Source organism: Sorex fumeus, unplaced genomic scaffold (assembly GCF_029834395.1).
Source record: "Sorex fumeus unplaced genomic scaffold, SorFum_2.1 ptg000094l, whole genome shotgun sequence".
Taxonomy (NCBI): Eukaryota; Metazoa; Chordata; class Mammalia; order Eulipotyphla; family Soricidae; genus Sorex; species Sorex fumeus.
Window position 1 is genome coordinate 20,717,518 of NW_026606151.1, and position 14,089 is coordinate 20,731,606.

The 14,089-nt window shown below is 49.7% G+C and overlaps 1 protein-coding gene and 2 non-coding genes across 3 annotated transcripts; all 3 read left to right on the plus strand.

The window, feature by feature from the left end:
* Nucleotides 1-410: 410 nt before the first annotated feature.
* On the plus strand, nt 411-499 carry TRNAY-GUA (transfer RNA tyrosine (anticodon GUA)). The gene is given in 2 exon segments: nt 411-447; nt 464-499. It is a non-coding gene; the product is annotated as a tRNA-Tyr (tRNA).
* Nucleotides 500-4,823: 4,324 nt separating this feature from the next.
* On the plus strand, nt 4,824-4,913 carry TRNAY-GUA (transfer RNA tyrosine (anticodon GUA)). The gene is given in 2 exon segments: nt 4,824-4,860; nt 4,878-4,913. It is a non-coding gene; the product is annotated as a tRNA-Tyr (tRNA).
* A 2,054-nt stretch (nt 4,914-6,967) lies between these two features.
* Nucleotides 6,968-8,730, plus strand: ABT1 (activator of basal transcription 1). The gene is made up of 3 exons (XM_056132335.1): nt 6,968-7,246; nt 8,030-8,235; nt 8,329-8,730. Exons 1-3 carry the CDS (start codon nt 6,985-6,987, stop codon nt 8,713-8,715), a joined length of 855 nt encoding a protein of 284 aa, XP_055988310.1. The 5' UTR covers nt 6,968-6,984; the 3' UTR covers nt 8,716-8,730.
* Nucleotides 8,731-14,089: the final 5,359 nt, after the last annotated feature.

Consider the following 14,089-nt stretch of genomic DNA (forward strand, 5'->3'; position numbering starts at 1 on the left):
TTGTTTCCTCCTTTTCTTTTTCCTTCTATTAAAGATCCTGTCTAAATTGCAGATTAAGACATTTCAAATCCTATTAATAACTGGAGTAAAAACTGGCTGTTCAAACGCATTCATCACAGGAAAAGCTTTCCATAGCCAAATAAATCCTTATTTGTTCCATATGCCTCCTTTAAATTTAATTTTTTTTATATATATGTAAAAAAAATTTTAAACTACTGGGTGCTGCCGTTTTCTCTTTAGTCCTAGGCAGAGAGGATGTTGGTGTGTCAATTTCGAGGGGGAGTGTTGCACCATGAAAAGATATAGAAATAGCTATTGTGGATCAATAAATGACAGAAAACAGCAAGGCCCGCCCCGCCTCTGACCGCGCAGAGATGGCCTCCTCGGCAGGTCGGCCTGGTGGTGTGCTTCCTTCGATAGCTCAGTTGGTAGAGCGGAGGACTGTAGTGGAATGCTCCCAGGCATCCTTAGGTCGCTGGTTCGAATCCGGCTCGAAGGAACTCATGTTTTGCGCTCTATCTCCACACTCAGAAAACCCACTCAATATAACACGTCTTTGACCTGTATCAAATTTGAAATAATCTTTTGGCCTTTTTCTCCCTTGTTTGAAACAAATCCCTGCGCTTCTTGACAGGCTCTGATCCCTGTGACGCGAGCTCCAGTATTACAATTCTCCTTTTTACTCCCACCAAGTCCAGTGTTAAAGATTCCATGGGAAGGTGAACGCGAGAGTTAATTGGAGCTATTTTTGTGCAGCGAATATTTCCCTTCTTTGCATGTGTTCTCGCGACATCTGCTTTAGGATAACGTGCCGCGATTCTAATTTTTATGTTGGTCTTCGTAACAATGAACACGCACGATCAGAGATTTCAGCCTCAAACAGCCGGGGTTGCAGAGAAATAAATCCTAAACCTGGGATGGATCAGAGACAGGCGGATTTGGCTGTGGGTGCAGAGACGTCTCCCCGCTCAGGACCGAGATCCAAAATTAAAGGGGAAAGGAACCTGCCACAAGGAACGGGTAATTGGTGGGGGGCGCGCGCCCCCTTGTGGCATAAAATTAGAATTCCGAGTCACTGGCCTTGCGCTTTTTGGGGGGATGGGGGTAGGGGGTGGGGGAAAAATATATATATATATATATATATATATATATATATATATATATATATATATTTGGCTGATTAATAGAGGCCTCGGGAGATGTTGGGGTTATGGGAAGAAATAAGGGATTTGATTTCTAACCTTGATTTGGATTCTCAGTCTTTCCGGGAGTTGCTGTGATACGCTGAACCACTCGGGGAGATTTTCCGAAAGAAAGGCCAGTGCGGGGCCCTTCTGGAAACGCGACCCAGACATGGGTCGTATTTGAAGCTCCAAGGATATTTTAATGTACTGAAAGATTGCAAATCACTGCTAGAAAATCCAAAGTGGGGGAAGAAAAAAAATAAAAGAAATGTATGGGTTTGGGGCTGGAGGGATGTTTCAGAGGCTGGGGAGGGGTGGGGGTGGGGGGTGCTTCCTCGCATGCAGTCAATCCGCGGTCTATTACTGCCATCCCATTTGGTTCTCTGAGCACAGCCAGGATTAATTCCTGAGTGCATATCCAGGAGTAACTCCTGAGCATCGCAACGTGTAACCCCCCCCCCCCCCCCCAAACCACCATAAGATGAAAGGGAAAAAAAAATGTGTGGAGTTTCCCACCCACACTGGAATTAGCATAAGTGGTAGAAATCCCTTTTAACAGTAGAATACATTTGTAAATTTTGTGCCAATGTCAGTTTCTTTCATGTGCCAGAAATGTGATCCCAAACACTTAGGGAAGAAACCCCAGCTGCAAAGATAATAGATAAAAAACAAAACAAGACAAAACTGTATGAGGATTTTGTGCAGGGCAATTTCTTGCATCTTTCTTCCACGCTTCATATTTTGTTCATCCTTAAGTAATTCTCAAACTTTGGTCTGTATCAGAAATTTCTGGAGAGCTATTAAAGGAAAAGAAACCCATCTATTATATTCTTTCTCCCCATCTATTATATTCTTAATGGTCTAGGATAAAACATTTTATCAAGATAAACCTGGACTGAATTTCTTGTCATAGATTCTAATTCAGATAAGGCGCTCCAGGCTTTTCCCTGCATATTTAGACCATATAATGCAATATGCCAAGATTGGATAGCACCAGAAGTGGCCCCTCAAATTTAGAGCCAGAAGGCTACAGGAGAGAGAGTGACTATTAAAAACACTAAACTCCGGGAGAACGAGAGTAAGAGGGAAAAAAAAATTGCCTGTCATAGAGGCAAGCCAGGAAGCAGGAAAAAAACTGGGGACATTGGTGGAGGGTTTGATGTTGCAACATTGTTCGCCTAAAACTCAATCGTCAATAACCTTGTATTTCTGTAATTTATGGCCATTCAATAAAATTATTTTAATTAAAAAAAAAACCACTAAAGTCCAAAACATCTAGATTTTTGGTTCTTCACCTCTCGTTAAGAAACGACCATCATTTGTTCCTGTTGTAAGAATTTGAATCAACAGATTGGACACGTGGAAATTCGATGGTGGGGGAGTGGGGTCTGGATGGGAGTAGAATGTAGGTGAATACACAAATAATTGAAGAGAAGGCTTGTCAACTCTCCTGCTGACTGGTGGAGCTGCAGAACGTGAGTGAAATGCCCCAATGATTCACCTTTGCCCAACCTAGCGCTGGGTGAAGAGGAAGGAATGTCCGGGTACCGGGATGCTCGTGGAAAGCGGGGTATCCTCAAGGTCGTGGCTCTTGCAGGAAAGGGCCTCTACTCCTTGTGGAATGGGAGTCGGCTCGTGCTGTTTTTACTGGTTAATGGAGAAGCCACGCTAACTGGTAGTGTTGGGGCTGGGAATATTTTTAACGGGAGCAAGCTGGAAAACGTTTGAACTCGGTAATATTGGGAATGAAGGGAAGAGTCAAAAAAGTGGAGAATGCGGGCATCGATCCCGCTACCTCTCGCATGCTAAGCGAGCGCTCTACCATTTGAACTAATTCCCCGCCACGCCGCGCCGCTCTTCCTCGCTTCCTCTTCTTAAGGTCGAGACGCGGCTCAGCGCGCGCTGGGGGTCCGTTGGCAGGACCGAGCACACAGCAGCCAAACCCCAGAGGCCACACGGCCCGGAGGCGATCCCGCCCCGCGGCGCCACCCGTTTTCCGTCCTGCAGTAGGTCGGGTTGAGACCCCAGGGTGCGTGGGGTTTCCCAAACGCCCGTCTCCGACGTGCGGCCAGAGTGAGACGCTGGAATCCTGAAGCTCCGGGAGCCGGAAGGGAACTGCAGGTACACCCGGGAGGAGAAATCAGATTTCTCAAAGACGGTTGTGTTGGGCCTTTCGCACAGCACCTGCCATCCCGCACCCCTAGACGTGCAGACAGTTGGTTCTACTGGACCCCGGAACTTAAAAACACACTTGGCCGGGTGGATTCTCTGGGATTTGCTTCCTTTTTGTTCAAGTCACCGCGTGTGGACGTTTCGCCACGAGGGGGCGCTCGTCCCAGTTAACGTCTCCGGTTTCTGTGAATTTCAGTTGGAACCAACAGGTTTTTTTCTAGGCCGGGAAGCGAATGCTGTAGCAGGCTTAGATTCGGGTCCTTGCAAAACCAAGACAATAGTTGCTTGTTTTTCTCCGGGGCCTGTTGAAAACTCGGCATCAAGCGCTGTGCTAGGTCTACTTTGCAGAACTAGAAGAGGAGGATCATTCGCTGGGCATTGCCAAAGGGTCTTCACTGCAAGGAAGTCATGGGAAGGCCCTCGTCCAACATTTACAACACGTTCGATTCCGTTTTTTTTTTTTTTTTTCCCCCTGAAATTTCATCGTCAGCAGCTTCCTTTTGGGGTGGAGGAATATTGATCTATTAGTGGTGATGGTGTGAAGAGCTGAGACACGAGCCGTAAAAAACATATACAAGTCTGGTATACTGCCACTCTTTTGAAATCTATTTTTTAAAAGGACTCAGGTATTTGATATTATTTTCTATTAAGTCGGGCCAAGGTGATCCAAATAGAAATGAAGAAAAACATAGCTGGGAGTTTAGGTTTCCAGTAACGCTGGATTGGGTTTCCAGTAACACTTGAATAGGTAATCCAATTTTCAGTTTACGAAGAGTTCCCTCTATTGAAGAGGACTCTTCTATTTTCTGCCTTGTGAAGAAAGGAGGTGGGACTCCTGAAACAACTGTGAATTTAAAAAAAATGTAAGGTTTAAACTTTTGCTTCAGTATGATTACGCAATATAATAGAGACATAATTTACCCACTAAGAAAATGTACACACACACACACACACAAATATAGAAAGAAAATGTACTCAGGCAAAACTAATTCCACATGTTTCTTTATTGGTTATAATTTTCCCTCGGGACTTTTCGAAAAGAGAACTGCAATTTATCTACATGTTTTGAACACTGTTCAGTTTACAACTATGAGATCCTCTTAACCCAGTTGTTTGAATTAAGTTCAACCAGCTCATGTTTAGAGCAAACCTAGAAATTGCTGAGGGAAAGAGGAGTGAATCAGTCAGGGCCACAAGGCACTGGCCATCCACTCTAGCTATGTTTCACCTAGGGGAGACCATGTTTGATTTGAGATATGCATAACTACCCTCACATCTAAAGTGTACAACATAATTATAAATTTCATGTTTTTATATACAAATCCATGGAATGAACACTCTAAGGAGTCCGTGGAATGTTTAATGCTTCTTTAAAAAGAATATGAACATTATTAGAACAAAAGTCATCAGAACATTGATTCAGGGATTGTATAATAAATACTTCCGAGAGTGAGGCTTCTACAGACTCCTTCGATAGCTCAGTTGGTAGAGCGGAGGACTGTAGGTGTGAGACTAATAGTCATCCTTAGGTCGCTGGTTCGAATCCGGCTCGAAGGACGTTGGTTTTTGAAAACTGGATCTGTGCGCCTATTAAGGTAAAAATACATTGTGTATAACTCAGATATTTTCAGCAAAAGATTAGTTTGGCGTTTCACTTCTAAACACTTTCGGGAGAGGCCCGGTAAATTAGATTGCAGACGGAGGGCTCTTCCAGGGAACTCGATTTCACTTTTGATTTGTGAAATTCAAACTTTCCAAGCTTCTTTTCCTCAATCAGTTACCCTCTCCTGCGAGTACCATTCCCTTCTCCTGCGGGCTGAGGTTTCTCTATTCCACTCTTAAAAGATCCTTGGCCAGTCTTTCTCCTCCAACCCAATCCGAGAGGGGCTTCTGCAGCGTCTACACCCGGGCAACAAATTGGAGGACGTTCGGGAAAGGACATTCAGTCCCCAAAAGCTTCTGATTTCCACTGGGCAAACGGGTGAGCCACGGCCTTTGAGGGAGACGGTGCTGGGGTTTCGGGCCCCTGTCCTCTCGGAGGTTTAAAAATGATTTTAAAATTTGGGATCAATTTCAATCTAAATTACACCCCGCAATGGAGAATTAAAAAATTTCAGCGTCCCCGTTCCCCACAACCCCCAGTTTACACTCCATTCCAACGTCGTCATGGACATACAAACTGTGTCCATGCGAAGGGACACAGCGAAGGGATATTCTCATTTTGCCCACTGTTGTATTTACACGAGTTAGAAATCGGGTGAATAAAGGGTTAATTCCTACCCTCTCTCCCCTGATTATATTGAGGACTACTAACCCAAAAGTCGCTTTTCTGAAAATTAACACGGAAGGGCGAGGAGAGCGCGGCCAGCGCCAGCTGAGGTTGCGCGCGTGGCGCCCCCTGGTGGGCGCCCCGGGAATGGCCGGAGCCGGCCTCGGAGTTCGAGTCTCTCCCTCTTCCCAAGCGGGTTAGGAAGCCGAGAGCCACCGGGCCTGGCAATGTAGACCCTCCCGGCTTCGAAGTGAGTTCCCGTTGCCCAGCAGAACGGGGAGCCCGTTGGCAGGCCCGCGAGCAGCAGGCGCGTGACTAACGGGCAGCAACACCCAGTCGGTTTGCGACTAGAACGGGGCCCGCCAGGTTCACTGGGCCCCGCGCCTGGGCGAACCATCATCCGAGGGATTGGTCCATCATATCTCTTGTTGCGAGAGTGTTTTGTCGTGGAAGAGCTTCATAAACACGACTCATGTGTGCTCATGTAGACGAATCACTAATCATGTATCAGGATCACGATCATCCTGTTGTTCTCTTCGATTGCCTCGAGCAGGCCCCAGTAACGTCTCCTCCTCCTAGCCCTGAGGTTTTAAAAAGTGCCACATTCAAGGCTCTTTCAGGGTTAGGAGAATGGGACCCATCATTGTTACTGGTGTTTGGCATATTGGGTACGCCTCGGGGAGTTTGCCAGACTCTGCCGTGTGGACAGGTTACATTCGGTAGCCTGCCAGGTTGTCCAAAGTAAGAATGAGATAATAAGATGTATACTCATCACTAATCATGTATACTCATGGTTACCCATGACTGTGTCTCAGGACATGTCTCAGGACATGTCTAAATCCTTAGGGAAACTGAAACTGCCGAGCTCAACCTTCAGTCTCAATCAGTGCAAGACCGTTAAAATCAAGATGTAACTGCAGCTAGGTGGTTCCCGTTTCAGATGTGACAATAAGTGACAACTGTGACAGGGGTCAAGGCCCTAAGCACAGAGGCACCCCGGTCCCCGGGTAAAATGCGACTCCGACAGCCGGGACACCTGCCACCACCAGTCCCCAAAGAGCTCTCCAGAATTTTCGCGAGAAACGGCCCCGCGCGGCCTCTCCCGGCGTCCGACAAGTCGCTGTCAATCCCGTCCTGTTCCAGTTCTGCCTTGACCAACTCTGCTCTCTCCGATGGCTCTCAGGTGGGCCGGGCGATGTCCAGCCCCGAGACCGCCCCCAGCGCCAGCCCGAGACCCACTTCCGCCCTTTCCCGGCGACCGCACAGGCCCCGCCCCTCGCAGCGGGCGGTCGCGCGCGTTTGACGTCACGCGGCGCGCGGCGCTTCTTCCGGCTCGTCGTACTTCCGGCACTGGCCAGTATGGACGCCGCGGAGTCCCGCAGGGAGGCCGGGGACTCGGAAGAAGAAGCCGCGGAGCAGGAGCCCGTGGAGGGCGGAGAGCCGGGGGCAGAGGCGGAGGAGGAGCAGGAGGAGTGTGAGGAGGCGTCTGGCGGCGGCCGGAAGCGGGTGGTGCCCGGGATTGTGTACCTGGGCCACCTCCCGCCTCGCTTTCGGCCTCTGCACGTTCGGAACCTTCTGAGCGCCTATGGCGAGGTCGGGCGCGTGTTTTTCCAGCCCGAGGGTAAGTGCTGGAGGCCCGGCGGCTTGGGGACGGGGGCGACGCTCGGTCCCGCTAGGAAACACGCTTGAGCTTCTCGCAGCCGGGGCCTGTCGCGCCCGAGGCGCCGTGGGGGCGGGGGACGGTGGAGCGGCGCCCCCAGCTGAACCCCGAATCTCCGCATACGCCTGCGGATTTTCGATGACCCGAATCGACTTTTGATGAACGGGGACAGCCTGAAGAGCAGTCTAAAGAAATCACCTTTTATTTATTATTTTATTTGTTTTTTGCTTTTCGGGTCACACCTGGCGATGCTCAGGGGTTACGCCCGGCTTTGCACTCAGGAATCACTCCTGGCAGTGCTCAGGGGACCCTATGGGGCGGATGCTGGGAATCGAACCCGGGTTGGCCGCGTGCAGGCATTAGCACCCTACCCGCTGTGCCATCACTCCAGCCCCCGCCCCCCCATCGCCTTTTAGAAACCACGCGCGTCACGTGTCTTGTTAGCGGTTCCCAGCGCGGGACGGGCCGTGATCAGCGCCACCCCCCTCCCTCCCGTGATCAGCGCCCCCACCTCCCTGCCCCGGCACTGAATGGAGTTGGGGTGGGAGGGCCTTGCGGGGTTGAAGCAACGGCTCGAGCTTCACCGACGGAGTCGAGAGAGGCCGAGGGGGGATGAGGTTGCAGGGGAAGGTGGGCGCGGGTGGGGAGGGGGGATCCCGGCCCGGCCTGGAGGAAGGGGCGAGGGGTGCCGTCGAGTGGGTGCAGCGGCGGCCGCCCTGACCCTTGGCTGCGTTGGGCACGCAGACGGGTTCGTGAAGCGCAAGAAGAAGAAGGCGGCGGCGGCGGCGCCCGGCGGGAAGAAGCGGTCCAAGTACAGCAAGGACTACACCGAGGGCTGGGTGGAGTTCCGGGACAAGCGAGTCGCCAAACGCGTGGCCGCCAGCCTGCACAACACGCCCATGGGCGCCCGCAGGCGCAGCCCCTTCCGATACGACCTGTGGAACCTCAAGGTAAGGCGCCTCCGTCCCCTTGTGGCCCCCCGCGCCCGCCCCCTTCCCCAGGCGGCGCCCCCCCAGGCAGGCGTTTGTTCTTCCCGCCCGCAGTACCTGCACCGGTTCACCTGGGCGCATCTCAGCGAGCACCTGGCGTTCGAGCGGCAGGTGCGGCGGCAGCGCCTGCGGGCCGAGGTGGCCCAGGCCAAGCGCGAGACGGACTTCTACCTGCAGAGCGTGGAGCGGGGCAAGCGCTTCCAGGCCGCCGCCGGCGACGCCACCCGCCCCGATGGCTCGTGGGCTTTTGCCCAGCGCCCCACGGAGCAGGAGCTCCGGGCCCGGAAGGCAGCGCGGCCGGGGGGCCGGGAACGTGCCCGCCTGGCCAATGTCCAGGAACAGGCCCGCTCGAACCGAGGCCTCCTCGCCAGGATCTTCGGGGCCCAGCCGCCTTCGGACACCGCACAGAAGCCTCGGGTGACCGACTCCGCCACCCCCTAGCCCAGCGCTGTTTCCAGTCTTGTCTGATGACCGTCCAGGCTGGCTTTGGTTTGGGGGCCACACGCAGGGGTGCTGAGCTGTTGAGGGATCACCCCCCAAGCTGTGCTCGGGGACCAGGGTCCGCACATGCAGAGCGAGCCTCTCACTGGCCGCCACCTACCTCCTGCCCTCTCTGGGCCCCACTTGACTCGCTGGCCTGTCTGTCTGGCCTTCACCTTACCCCTTCTCGCTGGCCTCCTCACCCCAACCCCTGTTCCCTCTCGGGCCCCAGGCCAGCTTCCTAGTGCTTCTCTGGTGAGTGCTGACCCTCCATCAGGGGCTTTTTAACTCCTGTATGTGCGTGCCTGAGGTGCCTTACCCATGTGGCCTGAGCGTTTGGAGTGAATTTTCACGTAGGGATATTGAGTGACAGGAAATAACAGATGACCCTTGATATGGGTGTTCCATACTACCAACATGCAACAGCTGTTAGACCCAGGGCTGAGGGGTCATCTGTGGACTGCAACACGTGCCTTACGTGTGGGAGTGGGGTTTTGTCCCCTGCACTGAGTGGCCCAGAACACGGAGTAGGAAGCAGACCCTGAGCTCTACCAGGTGTGACCCCAAAGCAAACCCTGCAGAGGTTGCTGGAGACCTCAGGTCAGGGCGTGGGAGGGGCAGAATGCGTGGGGGGAGCGTGGCTGGCTCTGGAAAGGGAAGGACCTCCAGGGTAGCTCCATTCCTCACCACCAGATCACTCCTGAGGAGTGAACAAAAGTTCCAGAAGAGCTTGGTGTACTCCAGTTGGTAAACAGTTGGCACAGGTAATGTTGGACTCAAACCATCTAAGAGTGGAGGAGGTGGAAGGGCCCATAGGATGCCTCCAGGTTCATTTCTTGTGGGGACTTTGCATCGTGCATTTCCACAGGAGGAGCTAAAAATTGGGATGTCTCTGTAAGAGATCTACGGTCTTAATATGGATTAAAACTGTTCAGAGGTGGTGAAACTTGAAGTGGTACTGTGATGATTTGTTCTGTTTCCTCTCACAGTCGTCAGTATGATAACCATGCGTTCTTTTGTTAAGTGGATTCATCTACTTTGACTCAAGTCTCGTTAAGATTTTGATTAAGCACACGAGTGGCCAGACAGTAAAAAAATGACTGATAGTACCGCAGAGGGTGCTGGTCTCCACCCTGCCAGCCGGGCTCATTGCACCTGGGTTCAGTCCTCATGTCCGATATTTGCTCCTTGATAACTCCTGAAGTCTCCAGCCTTTATTTTTATTTATATTTTAATAGATTATGTAGAGTTAAAATTTGATGTTTAGATGATAATCAATTGATTACTGGGAATTATAGTCAGTTGCTTCTTAGTTCAATAAGTCACAGTGTAAAGAAAATACAATCTTTAATCTTTCATGCTCTAACTAGTACATTTTCTGTGTAAATATCCTGGGCTCATCGGAAAGTTTCTGATTTCAGATACACATAAATTTGAGGACTATGATTTTGACTTTACATAATTAGAATCATGGAGACATCATGTTTTAAAGGATTAAGCACATTTTTACTAATTAGGGTAAAATGGTTAAGTTAACTTTTGCCACATCATTTTGGTGGATGTATATTTACCCAATTTGGAGCGATAGCACAGCATATAGGGCATTTGCCTTGCACATGGCCAACCTGGGTTCGATTCCTTCGCCCCTCTCGGAGAGCCCAGCAAGTTACCCGTGTGATGTATTTGATAAGCCAAACACGGTAACAACAATTCTCAAAAATGGAGATGTTACTGGGCCCACTTGAGCAAGTCGATGAACAATGGGAGGACAGTGACAGTAACCTATTTTCTCTCAGATGTCACTAGGATAAAACAGAGCTTTGTCTTCTGAGCTTACTAATGACAGTTCCCCCCCCCCCCCTTTTTTTTTTCAGATAGTACTTTGAGGTCCCAAGCACTGTAGCACTGTTCTCCCGTTCATCGATTTGCTCAAGCGGGCCCAGTAACATCTCCATTGTTGAGATTTGTTACTGTGTTTGGCATATCAACTATGTCACGGGTAGCTTGCCGGGCTCTCCGAGGGGGTGGAGGAATTGAACCCAGGTTGGCCAGGTCGGCTGCGTGTAACGCAAATGCCCTACCTGCTGGGCTATCGCTCCAGCCCAAGAAATCACATAAAATTACCCTTTTCTCAGTACTCTTAACGACTCCATAGGTTTTCCAACCCTGCTGTCCTGATTAATTTTTCAGCTCCCACAAAACACCTCTTGTTTAAAAAGTCCCTGAGGGGCCGGAGCCACAGTACAGTGGCTACAGTGGTTGCCTTGCACGCTGCCAACCTGGGCTTGATCCCTGGCTGGTTCCCTGAGCATGAACCAAATACAAAAAAGAGCTGCTAAATATTGTCCCACGTGATCTCGCTAACATCCCTCGCTTAGCTTTGAAGCAAGAGACCCGAATTTTCAGAGACCCTCTGTCTGAGATGGCAATCATCTTAACCGGTAACAGGGAAAAACACAAGGCTTAGAATAAATTTTAGCTCACAGCTTGAATTACAGACATGTTGAAATCTAAAAACACATCAGTGTACAATCTCCTTTAATGGACAGATTCAAATACGAAAAACTAAATGGTTTGGCCGAGCAGAGGCTTTCTATACGGGAGGCTGAGTCGGTTCCCCGCACCGCATGGATGGTTTCCCGAGGACGGCTAGGAGTGACCCTCAAGCACGGCCAGGAGTGGTCCCTGAGGCCAGGTGTGCCTCAGCCATTAAAAATCTGAATCAGAAAGAGTGTGAGTGTGTGTGTGTGTGGGAGGGGGAGGAGGAGGAGGAAGAGAGCAAGCAGAGAACTTGGAACAGCGATAATGAATTTATAAAACAAGCTGAGCAAGGTGCTTGCCTCGCACACAGCTGACTCGGGTTTGATCCCCGGCATCCCATAGGGTCCCCAAGCAGCACCAGGAGTGACCCGAGTACTGTCAGGTGTGGGAACCCCCAAAATAAAGCCGTAGAGCTGCTGAGCTAAATACTAGAGGGACTTAACAGTAGTGAGTAGCGAGTCCTCCAGAGTAGTGAGCTGGAGAGTACAGAGGTGAAATGCATATGAAAAGCAAATGAGAAACAATTATAAAATATGCAGTGTGGAGCCCGATGGGGATATATCAAGAACAACACCCTCATCATAGAGACCCGGAGAGAAAAAGAGAATGGAACAGAAACCTTAAAGGGTTAATGCTCAAGAACTTTCCTAATTTGGGTAAGGAAATAAGTACCCAAATGGCTAAAACAAAACAAAACAAGGGACAGTTGGGCCCCCACCCATCCAAACTGCCCCAGCAGCCAGAAACCTCCACACTCCAGCCTGCCATGCTCACAGCTGACTCTACCACTTGGGAAGAGGCTCATTCAGAAATTGAACTGCTGAAAAACTGAGGTACGTAGGGTGTCTTTTTTTTTTTTTTTTTTAATTTTTCTTTTTGGGTCACACCAGGTAGTGCGCACAGGGGTTACTCCTGGCTCATGCACTCAGGAATTACTCCTGTCGGTGCTCAGGGGACCATATGGGATGCTGGGAATCAGGCCCAGGTCGGCCGCGTGCAAGGCAAACGCCCTACCCTCTGTGCTGTCACTCCAGCCCCGGTACGTGGGTTTTGTGACTGAAATTTCCAGGTTCTCTCAGAGTTGGGGATGGGTGACATTCCCCAGTCCCCTAGTTCTTCCGGAAGCCTGGCAGTCATGCCCATGAACTGCCTCTGGGCCAGATAGGCTCATTAAGAAGCCAAGATCCAGAGACTCATAAGTAAATCTCAAAAGACCAACAAGTTGCAGCAGATGCTTCCAAACCCAAAGTCACCAACCAGTTAAAGATTTTAACTACAGCTGTATCACCCCATTCAAAAGTTTTGAATTCCCAGAGCAGCACCTCCAACTGTACACCACTGATGATTAATCTGGAGTAGCACACAGCATTGGATGGGATGTAAAGTAGAAGGCAGCCAATCTGGAGTAACAAAATACAAACACAAGGCTTAATCGGTAACAACATGTTGGTAATCTCTTATTCAAGGGCTTGATGGTTCCCTGGTGAGATACAACAAATTATGGACACCTAAGGAAATATTGATTACTTCCAGCAAATTTTTGATTACTTCACTCAGCTCCTGGGAGAGGACAAGGCAGAGTCTCCTACCCTGTGCCTGACTGTCTCCACCAGGGCCCAACAGCTGAAGACCACCCGGGCCCAGCCAAGGCCATGCTGGGACCACTCTCCACACACTTGGATGAGCCTCACGCATAAAAGAACTGGCAGAGGAACCCAGGTGTGTGGGACCCGGGGCTGAGATCTCCAAGCCTGCACGGTTTGGGACTGGACCTGCCAGTAACTAGACAGTTACACCCACCAACTGCCGTGTAACTCCAACAACGGCCAGGATCCAGAGATTATCACACTCAGCCGCGCGACATCTTATCATCTCATTCCTACTTTGGACAAACCGGCAGGCTACCAAATGTAACCTGCCCACACGGCAGAGTCTGGCAAACTCCCTGTGGTATACCCAATATGCCAAATACCAGTAACAATGATGGGTCTCATTCTCCTAACCCTGAAAAAGCCTTGAATATGGCACTTTTTAAAAAAAATCTCAGGGCTAGGACGAAGAAGACGCTACTGGCACCTGCTCGAGGCAATCGACGAACAACAGGGTGGTCGTGATCGTGATCCAGCAAATTATAACAAGCAATATGAAAAATTATTCAGGGCTTGCTATAAGGGCAGGCTTGAGGGGTGGTTGGGAAAATTGGAAATAACGGTGTTGGGAATGCGAACTGGTGGTGGGATTGGTGTTGGATTCCTGAATGTGATAAATCATGAACAACTTCATAAAAATAATTAAAAAAACCCCTCAAATCCAAGCACATTCTAGAACATTATAAAGTGCTAAAATCCAAAGAACAGAAAACTGCAGGTATCTAGGGAGTAAATAATTTCATGTAAGGAAATCCTTCTAAGATATTCATGGGCTTTTCCACAGAAGCCATACAAGACCGAAAGTAAGGGCACAGATACTGAAAAAAAGAAATGGCACAACCATACAAGACAGAAAGCAATGGCACAAGTTCTAAAGAAAAATGACTTTTAGCTGGCAATACTCCAGCCTGTTAGACTCATTTAGGATAGAGGGAAGGATAAAGTGTTTCATAGATAAAAAGAATTTACAAAAAAAAGACAACTCAAGGGGAACATTTACAAAGTATAAATGACATTAAATACTTTCAGTAATCACCTTTAGTAATCCAAAATTTCTGAGCTGACCAAATAAAATGCATAAAATGGCAGAATGAATTAAAAAGACAATAAGCAATCCAAAAGTCAACATTCTGCTGCCTACAGTA